Source organism: Lithobates pipiens, unplaced genomic scaffold, assembly GCF_037356315.1.
Source record: "Lithobates pipiens isolate NorthernLeopardFrog02 unplaced genomic scaffold, aLitPip1_a1.2 Scaffold_10, whole genome shotgun sequence".
Lineage (NCBI taxonomy): Eukaryota > Metazoa > Chordata > Amphibia > Anura > Ranidae > Lithobates > Lithobates pipiens.
The window spans coordinates 166,404,696-166,417,040 of NW_027507686.1; the positions used below are offsets into that span (position 1 = coordinate 166,404,696).

Consider the following 12,345-nt stretch of genomic DNA (forward strand, 5'->3'; position numbering starts at 1 on the left):
TGAAACCAGAAACAACCTGCATATACCTTCAGGGGCTTTACATCAGAATCCTGGGCCCTTCTACCAGGCATGCTGATGGTGCTGAAGCATGCCCGATTCCTCCCACACATTTCTCCTGTCCCAACACTTTGAGGGTCTGTCTATAGAATTGTACAGCTCGGGGCAGGTATGTGTCAATTTCCAAGAAAGGCTGGAGCTTATCCTCATCCAAACAGCCTAGCATGGTGCTGCAGGTATGAGTAGTTTAGGAAATTTTATACATGATGGTTGTAGTGCTCTCATACTTGGAACGATTTGCAATGCAGGCTTCTTATAAAGCATAGCATATCCATCACACCATGTTCCCTTCAGGAGCAAAGATAACATTCTTTCATTATCACCTTTTACACAGTTTATCGATTCACATATTTTAGATAGAACTCATGCATACCAGGAAAAAAAAATGAATGCAATATTTTTCTGTTTACAACACCAACTAGCACAAATGTGCAGCATAGTATGGAGGATGCAGAAGAAATATGCAACGTGTAGATTTCTAATCCGCCCACCCAATTTAGGCCTAATGTTCAAAACCTAAAGTAGAAAGAACTACACTACTTTGAATGTTATAAATTAATTAAATTATGTTTTTGATGCTCAGATGCAAACTCCACCATCCATCCTTCCAGGTTTTATTTTGCTGAGAAATCTCCTCCTAGCATTTCTGACCGTAGCTTAAGTGAGGGTAGATTCATGTAGCATTAATGCCCTTGAATCCACCTGCCCTTAGCCCAGGCAGGATTGTGTGCTTAGCTGAGAAAACCCCTCCCTAAAGACTCCTGGAATCTATGACCCCCATTTGCCTAGGCCTGGAATCCAGGAAGTAATGAAGAAATGAAATATACAAGTTTAAGTAAATCGGATATACTTTCCTATCTATTTACTAATGCTAGCAGCATAAGGATTAAAATTAGTCAAGGTTAACAGAGTGATGTCCTGCTTTCACAAGAATAATGTAACCGGGCATACTATTGTTTGTGGGAAAAATAGGATTTTGTATGCTCACCGTAAAAAACCTTTTCAAAGAGTCCATTGAGGCACATAGCTTAATAGAAAGAAGCATATACTGGTGCCTACAGAAGAGTTGACACTAGGTATAAACTGAAAACCAGCCCCCTTGGATCTATATAACCTCTTCCATGCCACACCTTCTCTGTTGTAGGAAGCAATCCAAGAAAATGTAATCTGAGAGGGGGAGCTGTGCTCCTAAATGGACGGAGAAAAGGATTTTACAGGTAGTACAAAATCCTATTTCTTTCCCCCCGCATCGGGGGAAACAGGCATTCAGAAATGATCAGGTTATACTGCCATATACAGGAGGTATACTGGCAAACCTGAAAATTGTAAACCAGCCCCTCTACAACCCCCCCCCCCCCATATCAAGTATGTATTTTCTTGCGTCCTAGGAGGTTGGACACCTCTTCAGCGCTAAAGGAAAAAAGTATTTTGTGGCATTCTATTGTGGATTTTTTTTTCTCCTGGACACTAAGCAAACTTTTGCTACCATCATCATTGCTTGAGCTTGTCACTATAGCAGTTATCTGCAGCTGTGTTTCCTTAGTCTAGTTTTGGCTGCCACACCCGGATCCTACTGAACTGGACAGTGACCTTTGGGACTGGGCTCTAACTTGTAAAACTTTCTGGACCAGAGTGTACTATGTTAGCTGAAGAGCACTTTCCAGATCTGTCGTACAGACCCCAGATGTGACCCCCCTTGTCTGAAGGCTCACCTGGTGAATAAGGCTGTTCAGCAGCTACCTCACTATATTCACCATAGGGCACATTTTAAGATATTTAGGATAACATACTGCAGAAGCCAATAAAAAAAAAAAAAAAAAAGGATTTTTAAAACAGCTTACCTGTAAAATAATTTTCTTTGATGTACAGCAGGGGACAGAGCCATAGTAATTATTATGTGGGTTATAGGGCCACTGATAGGTGATGGACACTGGTATGCCCTAAGACAAGAAGTGTACTCCCTATATAACCTCTACCACTACTGAGAGTCCTCGGTTTTGCAGCCAAGCAATGCAAGTGTATACCAAGGGAGGGACCTCTGTGTCCCCTGATGTACATCAAAGAAAAGGATTTTACAGGTAAGCCGTTTTAAAAATCCTATTTTCTTTTCATACATCAGGGGACACAGAGCCATAGTAATTACTATGTGGGATGTCCCATAGCAATGGCAACTGAAGGGAGGGAGACACAACAACAACAAAAATAAAAAAATAAAGGAGGCAAGAGGACTCATACTGCAGTACACTGTGGCCGAAGGCGATATCCTCATGACCTTTAACACCAATTTGATAAAATCTGGTAAACATATAAACCGAAGACCAAGTCGTGGCCTTACAGATCTGAGCCATAGAGGCCTTATGATGCACCACCCAAGAGGCACTAATTGCCCTGGATGAGTGTGCGCTAACATAAGTAGGAAGAATTTTCTTCTCAAGTCGAAGCTTGAACAATCACTTGACAAATCCATTTAGAAAATAGTAGATTTTGACACTGCCTGTCCACATTTTGGACCTTCTGGCAGTACAAACAAAACATGTATTTTGCAAACCTAAGTGGTCGCCTTTAAATAGACTGATTTGCTCTTACTACATCAAGGGAATGTAGTACTTTTTCTTCTCTAGATTGAGGCTCTGGGGAAAAAGCAAGAATAATATCTTGGTTTAAATGAAAAACCTGTTACCACTTTTGGTAGGAATTCAGGATGAGGACATAAAACCACCTCGTCCTTATGCATGATCAAATATGGCTCTTGTCAAGACCAAGCCGCTGGTTCCAATACTCTTCTAGCAGAAGAAATGGCAACCAGAAAGATTATCTTTTTTGTCAAAAGAACCAAGGGAAGTAAAGGCTCAAATGGCTGATTCAGCAAAGCTAAGACCAAATTTAAAGCCCAAGGATTTAGAGGTGCCTTGATAGGGGGAATAATCAGTGTTACCCCCTGAATAAGCTATGCACCAAGACTGGGTAGCAAGAGGCCATTGAAAAAACCCAGACAAGGCCGGGATCTGGCACTTGATAGAAGTCAAGGCCAGCTTTATTTCGGGTCCCATTTGCAGGAATCACGGATCCTGCCTATGACATACTTCCTGGGGTAACAACCCCTGGATCCACACCAAGAAACATATGCCTTCCAGACCCTATAGTAATTGATTCTGGAAGCCAGCTTCCTGGCATCAAAGTAGACACTCCAGAAGGAGATCACCCACGATCCTTTATAAAGTGGGGTTCAACAGTCAAACCTTTTAAATTTTTCATACGTAAGGTAGGATGAAATACCAAACCTTGTGTGAGAAGGTCTGGCTATAATGGCAGAGTCTGAAGGACTCCTACTGCCATCTTTATGATCTTGGTAAATCAAGACCTTCTGGGGCCACCAGAATCACCTCCTTTCATTCCTGCGGAGAAGGCGCTGAAGTAGCAGAACTGGAGGAACGCATAGATCAGTGAAAAACTGATCCCATGGGAAGACTAATGCGTCTGTTCCACCTACTAGCGGATCCTTTGTTCGACACAATGTTGTCGACTTTGGATGCAAATAGGTCCATGTCCGGAATACCCCATCTCTGACATATCGCTAGGAAGATGTCGGGTTGAATAGACCATTCTCCCAGAATAATTGTTGGCGACTCAAGTAGCCCGCCTGCCAAATTTCTATTCCTGAAATGAAAATTGCTGATAGGCAAGGAATGTTGTGTTCTGCCCAAGCTAGAACATTATTCACCTCTTTTTGGGTTGCACAACTTCTCGCGCTGCCCCCCCTGGTGATTGAAGTAAGCCACCGCCGTGGCCTTATCGGACTGAATCCTGACAGGACAATCCCGTAGTCTGACCATCCAAAATTCTAGGGCCAGACGTACTGCCAGAATCTTCCAAAATGTTGATAGCCAAGGTCCTCTAAACTGGACCGTGTCCCCTGGACAGAATCTTCTTCCAGGGCTGCTCCCCAGCATAGAAGGCAGGCATCTGTTAATACTTCCCAGGATACAGGTAGAAAAGATTTTCTTACTTGCATCAGAGGCCAAGCATATTGGAAAAAAAACCAAGGCCCAAGTCTTTTTATTAGAGACCGACAGGACAGTGTTTTGAAGCAGTCTTGAGTGAAAACTGCACGAGGGACAGCCTCGAAGGAGGCCCCCATTTCCCCCAACAATCTCATGTACAATCGAATGGAAGGATTTTTCCTTGTTTTGATAAGTTGAATTAGTCCTACAATGGAACTGATTGTCTGGGGTAAGAATACCTTCTTCTGTACAGTATCTATAATCAGCCCCAAGTACTGTTATCTCCTTGATGATTATAAGGATGATTTTTCTCGGTTGAGTATCCAACCCAGAGATTCCAGGTAGTTACAGCTGTAATTAGACTCTGGTTTAGACCCAAGACTGAATGATCTATTAAAAGGTAGATCATCTAAATAGGCTAGGACCGTTATACAGGCAACCATGCACCCCCCAATGGAATCGAGGACTATCTTGATATCCAGGTAGAAACAACAAATATAAATAAAATAACTTTTATTTTGAAAAGAATTAGGAGTTTAAAAAAACAACTGTTGACAATCAACATAGTAACAATAAACAGTTGTACAATCAAATGATACCCGGCCTCCTAACATAGGAAAGTTCAGGGTCCAGCGACTAATGTCCAAGTTGATCGTGTATTTCAACTAGTTTCGCGACTGAAAGTCGCTTCTTCAGGAAATTTCTTGGTACAAATCTAAAGTTAAATACACATTGTCAACATTATTAATATAGTGTAAAAAAATATTTCAAAATCACATTTTGCAGAGTATTTTATATACAAATATAATTAATACTACAAAGCATACGGCTCGCCGCTGGAATTTCCAGAAACGGGCCAAAATAGAGCACGGGTGGCTCCCACTATTTGGGTTTTACCACCCCCAGGGCGGACACGGGAGGTTCAGTGTGCAGAGCCAACTATAAGGGAGAAATAAAATATAATTTACAGAAAATGGATAATGCAATTTCCCCCCTTTTCTTCTGGCCTATTATATCATTGCATTATCCATTTTCTGTAAATTATATAGATTTTATTTCTCCCTTATAGTTGGCTCTAAATAGTGGGAGCCACTCGTGCTCTATTTTCCGTTTCTGGAAATTCCAGCGATGAGCCGTATGCTTTGTAGTATTAATTATATTTATATTAAAAATACTCTGCAAAATGTGATTTTGAGATTTTTTTTTGCACTATGTTAATAATGTTGACAATATTTAACTTTAGATTTGTCCCAAGAAATTTCCTGAAGAAGCGACTTTCAGTCGCGAAACTAGTAGAAATACACGATCAACTTGGACATTAGTCTCTGTACCCTGAACTTTCCTATGTTAGGAGGCCGGGTATCATTTGATTGTACAATTGTTTATTGTTACTATGTTGATTGTCAACGATTGTTTTTTAAACTCCTAATTCTTTACAAAATAAAAGTCATTTTATTTATATTTGTCGTTTCTACCTGGGTATCAAGATAGTCCTCGATTCCATTGGGGGGGGGGGGGGGGGTGCATGGTTGCCTGCTGTCGGAGTAGCCCATGCCAAGGTCTTTCTCCCCCCTGCTTCTTTTGTCTCATATATTAAACCTATGAGGATACCAATTACTTCTCACTAAAAATATTAAGGCACTAAAATTATTTATAAATAGGACCGTTATGTGTTGAGCCCTTAATCTGGCTAAAGGAGGTGCCCGAATTTTTCAGAACACCGTGGTGCTGTGGCTAAACTGAATGGCAGGGCCACAACTGAAAATGATGATTTAATATTTCAAAGCGCAGGAATTTCTGGTGAGCAGAAAATATTGGCATGCGGAGATATGCATCTTTGATATCAATTGAAGCCAAAAAACTCCCCCTCCTTACAGGATGGACACAACCGATCGGATTGATGCCATGCAAAAGGATCGGATGTTTGAGTGACGATTCAGATCTTTGTGATCTAGAATGGGTCTTACCTCTTAGTTTGGTTCTGGAACCGTAAAAGGTTTCAATTAAAACCTGTACCCTGTTCCACTAAGGGAACCTCTGATATCACCGACTGGAATAATAGATAATCCAGAGCCAGAAAGACTTCTTTTCTCTGGATCCTTGAACATTTTCCCTTAGAAGAAAACGAGAAACTCTCAAAACTGTAGTTGCAACCTAAAGAAAAAACTGAAGAAGCCACACATCTGTCCCGACATTGTCTTGAGAATTGCAGGAGCCTACGCGCCCCCCCCCCCCCCAACCGAGCGAGCGGGGGTGCCCGTTCTTGAGGAGGTTTTAGCATTCTGCTTTGTGGGCTTTCTGCCCCAAGATCTCTTCCGACTCTGGTGCTGCCCTTGGGGACTTCCCCTTAAACCAGACTGTGAGGCCGCCGAGACAGTCTAGAGGCTGATGCCCTTGGCACAGGAGAGGTAGCACGATTAAAAGGAGAATATTTGAACTACTTTTTTACTGGTAAAGGAGAGCTTTTTCCATTAGAGGTCTTTGGGAGGTACTTATCCAGATCGTCTCTAAATAGCCGTTCACCATGAAAGGGAAAACTGGCTAAGAGCTTTATACATGGTGCTTCGGCTGACCAATTTTTCAGCCACAGAACTCAGTGAGAATGCACTAGTCCAAGCATAAGCTATGAGGCTTAAATGATAGTCTTTCATAGCATCTACTGTGAAAAAAAAAGTGTGTGATATACCAGCCCATTGCTGGGCCTGTTGATCAGGCAGAATTTAAAGCTTCTCCACAAACTGTTCCTTAATGGACTGAGATACACCAATTGCAGCAAGTGACTGAACTTACTAAAAACATTGTTTTTATAAAGAAGTTCCAATTTTTATCTGTTGGATCCTTTAACATCAGTGCATTATCCACCGGACATGTGAGATTGTTGCTCACTGAGGCAATTGCAGCATCAATTGCTGGAACCCCCCATTTTCTTTCACAGAAATCCTCTTCTATAGGATAAAGTGTGGAGAATTTCTTGGGAGGATAATATTTATCCGGATGTTCCCATTCAGACTACATAAGCTTTTTTAGTATATGTGCTGCCATGCATAGGGAAAAACATCCCCAAATGGGGAAGGTTTTAATGAACCCAATTAGAGGTAGGTTCCTTAAGAGCCCGCGCTGCGGGCAGCAAAAAGGTTGAGCAATAGAGTACAGAAGCAACCTGTCTTTTGATGCTACCCTTTCCATATTAAGATCCTCAGAAGAGGATAAATAAAGCATCTTCCAAATATTTAGGAAGATCTACCTGATCCCTAGCCTCCTGCACCCCAATAAGAGGGTCATTAGCACTATATGGGAATCTGCTATGTTTAGCCCCACTATGGAGAGACATCATAGCATCAATCTTCTTTCCAAATTACAAAATGGTAGAAGGAAAGAAAACCTCTTGTAAGATATATACAGGGACTGAAGCCTTTATGCAACAGTTTCCTCTCGGAGGATGACATACTTTTGGAAATGGATTTAGTTTGTAATAAAACCATTGACCACTTTAGAACCCTTAGAGGAGTTCCTGGTCCCATTACCACTCATAGCCTGAACCATAAAGCAGAGGCACTCAAAGAATGTACATTGCTAGGCTATAGTCCAGTGCCATTAGCTGCTATTAATCCTAGCCTGGTAAAGCTAGTTAGCCACCATTAGCCACGTCCCCCCATGCAGACTATGCCCTCTCTACTTTCTTTTCAAAGTAAAGTGTTTTCCCGCGTGAGGGTTTATCATAAAAAACCCAATCTTCACCCTTTACAATGGGCTCCGAGACTTTTTAGGAAACCTTCAGGAACCAGGGAACCTCAGGTGACCCACAATCCTGGACCTGCGACAGCACCCTGCCAGTAAAAACTTTATGGCCTTACTACCAAAAAGTACTGGATCCCAGGGCCAAGCTCTCTAAAGAGAAGCGTTTGCAAGCAAAACCTTGTTTCTTCGGACACGAGGCCCGGTTAACATTCATTTAGCCCATGAAAAGGACATCAGAACGGATCCGGTCAGCATGGCTGGCCCCAGCAAGGAAGCTTCCAGTGGAGCTCAGCACAGCACATCTTTACTCGTGACCAACACCTTAGGAGTCCTCAGTTTTTTCGCCAGTGTATAATAGTGGGAGGGGTTATAAAGGGACTACACTTCTTGCCTTAGGTCGTGCCAGTGTCCATCACCTATTAGTGGCCCTATAACTCACATAGTAATTACTATGGCTCTGTGTCCCCTGATGTAAGAAAATAAATGGCTCCTACTCCTTAGGAGTCCTTACAGACCAGTTAAGTTCTAGTCTGGCAGGTGCACAGAGTTAAGGTTGTGTGACCAAAAGTCACTGCAGACAGAGGGCAGGAACCCTGGGTGCTGAACACTACTACTGCATGGCCATGCCAGCCACAAGGCAATGTGAGGAGGAACAGTGGCTGCGAGAGAAAGGCAATGTTCAGTTTGCACACACACAAGTCCTAACCCCATGATGTCATCCATTAACCTGGCTAGAGCAACAGTAAAGAAAGCTGGTGATGAAACCGTGATGTTTGGGTATACAGCGTGCCTGGCCACCCAGTACACAAGGCACCACTAGCAGGATTCAAGTTTGTAAAAAGTGCACCACTCACAGCTTGCTGCAGCTACTCACAAAGTCCATAGCAACAGAGACAAATAGTGCCACCTCTCTAGCCCTGACAAACATTGCAAAGAATGCCCAGGAAAAAAACTGGGTTGACCTTAAAGTGCTGAAAAACTTAACTATATAGCTGTTCCCAAACGTGTTCCCTCTAGCCTGGATTAAAGTAGTTGTAAAGGTAGAAGGTTTTTGATCTTTATGCATTAAAGTCTAACTAAAGGAAAAACATTTTTTGTTTATGGATAGAGTGGAGATGGACCCATTAGGTTTTTATTGTTGTCTTGCCCCCATTATGGAGATTCACCCTCTCACTTTTGATAATGGTAAATAGGACAAATAGTAGAAAGTAAAATAAACCCCTACATTTTGGGTTATCCCCAGAAAAGTAATAGTAGGGAAATATTCCAATAAGGACACTAGTTCTGGTGACCTGGGGGTCCCCAAGGCATTCCCTTAATTTTCAGGGATTTCCTCTTACTTCCTGTTTGGCTATGGGACAGGAAGTAGAGGGAAAGCTTGGAAATTGGACACGAAAAAAAAAAATCTGACTCGTTATAAAAAGCCTTCCCTTCCTCTATCCGAAATGAAAAAAAAAAAAAATGTTTTCTTATAGTTCTACTTTAAGATAAAAAGCCTTCTGTGTGCAGCAGCCTCCCTAATACTTAGGCCCCATTTAGATGTTGCACAAAAGACTCGGCTGCCCAGAATTCTCCAGCCTCATTGGAGACAGCAGCAAAATGCCATTGGCTCCCACTGCTGTCAGTGAGCCAATAAGGAGAGAAGGGGTGGGGCCAGACTACAGCTCCATATATGAATGGACACAGGGAGCCTCGGCTTGGGTGCCCCCATAGCAAGCTGCTTGCTGTGGGGGCACTCAACAGGAGAGGCTAGTAGTGCGGAAGAGGGACCTGAGAAGAGAAGGATCCAGGCTGCACTGTGCAAATCTACTGCAAAGAGCAGGTAAGTATACCAGGTTTTTTATTTTTAACACAAAAAAAATCCTTTATAGTGCAGTCCTTTACATTAATGTAACGGGGACTGCTCTGTAAAATGGGGCTGTGATGTGAAGGGGAACTTGAGGACACTGTGGGACTGCCTTAAGGGGGGACAAGATGTAAATTGGGCACGGTAACCTTGCGCCTTTACAGTGCAGTCCCCCCCCCCCCCTTTACATCACAATGCCCTGCAGTCTGCCTCCTCCCCTCCTGAACATCAATCTCTGCCTCTCCTGCTCAGGACTCCTACCTACAGGATAGAGACTGTTGGCTTCTAATAGCCACTGTAAAGGGACACTATAAGGTAAAGGGTCTAAGCACGCAAGCAGGCCTGCACCATTACGTAGCAGTAGGCTCATGAATGCCAATGGTGCCTTTGCACAGAAGTTGATCAAATCCACAAAAAAAAAGGGGGGGAGAGCAACAAATCTGAAATTATATCAGAAAACAACAAGATGGTGGCACTTTGGTAGTTATGTAATGCCAAGTAATAAAAGCAGAGTAAACAGATCTGGCTACTTTACTGAAAATGTCAAATTAAATTGTTTTAACTCACTTACATTATCAGACGAGGGGATGGGGCTGAGAGGCGAGGAAAGAGAATCCTCTGACTGGGAGCTGCAGGAGCTTCGTTTTACTAAAAAGAAAGAACATCGGAAGATTCAAACAATGACATTGCAACTGGGGCTATATAAAAGAAATATACCGTTATATGTGCATGAAAGAAAATCTATATTATAGTGGTAACATGAGGTGGACTTACCAGTATCACTACTGGAAGATAAAGGCCTTTCTGTCCCAACTGCATCATGTCCACTACTGTTTCTCTTCTCTTCTTGTGCCTAGCAGGGATAGAGCAAAATTACAATTTCACTGGTACCGTTGGTGCCCCATTTAATATTACTTTCTATTGTTGTGATCATTTAAGGTAAATCACAACAATTTGAAGTTGCACAGACCACTTATAAAAATGGCAGCTTTCAACCATATAGAAGAAACAAATCTACTAGCTACCTAGTGCATTGCTGTTTATGTAAAGATTTGGAAGCATGTTACAATTAGCGTGGTATACAAAACTGAACATTTTAAATATTAAAGTTGCAGCCTTTCTGTGCAGCCAACTTTAATATTTAACCAATTGCCGCCCGCCCTATAGGCAATTGACGGTGGCAAAGTGGTTTCATAATCCTGATCGGACGTCATATGATGTCCTCAGGATTATGAGCCACTGCGCGCCCCCGGGGGCGCGCATCGCGGCGATCGTTGTTGCAGGGTGTCAGTCTGACACCCGGCAACTACGATCTTGGTAAAGAGTCTCCAACGGAGACTCTTTACCACGTGATCAGCCGTGTCCAATCACGGCTGATCACAGTGTAAATGGGAAGAGCCGGTGATCAGCTTTTCCTCACTCGCGTCTGTCAGACGCGAGTAGAGGAGAGCCGATCCGGCTGCTCCTCTGACAGGGGGGGGGGTCTGTGCTGATCGATTATCAGCACAGCCCCCCCGAGGATGCCCACACTGGACCACCAGGGACGCCACCAGACCACCAGGGAAAAGGTAATCCTCCCTAGACCACCAGGGATGCCAGTCAGCACAATGGATGCCAATCAGTGCCCATAATGGATGCCACTCAGTGCCCACAATGGGCATCACTGATTGGCATGCATTATTGTTTGGCACTGATTGGCATCCATTAGTACAGTATAACACCAATGCCGCCCATTAGTGCCCACCCGTGCCGCCCATTAGTGCCCACCCGTGCCGCCCATTAGTGCCCACCCGTGCCGCCCATTATTGCCCACCCGTGCCGCCCATTATTGCCCACCCGTGCCGCCCATTAGTGCCCACCCGTGCCGCCCATTAGTGCCCACCCGTGCCGCCCATTAGTGCCCACCCGTGCCGCCTATCCATGCCCATCTGTGCCGCCTATCCATGCCCATCTGTGCCGCCTATCCATGCCCATCTGTGCCGCCCATCTGTGCCGCCCATCCATGCCAATCCGTGCCAGCTATCAGTGCCAATTTGTGCCACCTATCAGTGTCCATCCGTGTTGCCCATCCGTGACGCCCATTCGTGCCGCCTATCAGTGCCGCCTATCAGTGTCCATCAATGCCACCTCATCAGTGCCACTTCATTGGTGTCACATCATCGGTGCCCATCAGTGCCGCCTTATCAGTTCCCATCAGTGTAGCCCCATCAGTGAAGGAGAAAACATACTTATTTACAAAGTTTTGAAACAAACAAAAAAAAAAAATGTTTTCTTCAAAATTTGCGGTATTTTTTTATTTGTAGCGCAAAAAATTAAAACCGTAGAGGTGAGCAAATACCACCAAAAGAAAGCCCTATTTGTGGGAAAAAAATCATAAAAATGTCATTTGGGTACAGTGTAGCATGACCGCGCAATTGTCATTCAAAGTGCGACATCGCTGAAAGCTCAAAATTGGTCTGGGCAGGAAGGTGTTTAAGTGCCCAGTATTGAAGTGGTTAAAATGACATTTCACGAATACGAACACACCGATTATTTTAAGATCATTATTGTCAATAACAAAAGCAGGCAGGATATGAGGTTTGTACTCGCACATATATAGGATATCATTTTTGTAATATACAAGACTGTTCGTGCATGTACGGATTGCTACCAGTTCTGCTAGTCCTTGTATGGAATGCCACACTTTTAGGACTTTTGTCCACC

The 12,345-nt window shown here is 43.4% G+C and overlaps 1 protein-coding gene across 2 annotated transcripts in view; it reads right to left on the reverse strand.

The window, feature by feature from the left end:
* CDC42BPG (CDC42 binding protein kinase gamma) overlaps positions 1-12,345 on the reverse strand; it is a 304,707-nt gene that overhangs the window by 1,023 nt on the left and 291,339 nt on the right. The window contains exons 35-36 of one of the 2 annotated variants that reach the window (XM_077459264.1): positions 10,417-10,495; positions 10,210-10,290 (exon numbers count right to left, since the gene is read on the reverse strand). In XM_077459264.1, the coding sequence (XP_077315390.1) occupies positions 10,210-10,290; positions 10,417-10,495 (160 nt within the window). The remainder of the gene's footprint in view (positions 1-10,209; positions 10,291-10,416; positions 10,496-12,345) is intronic. The other variant, XM_077459254.1, reaches the window with a different exon arrangement.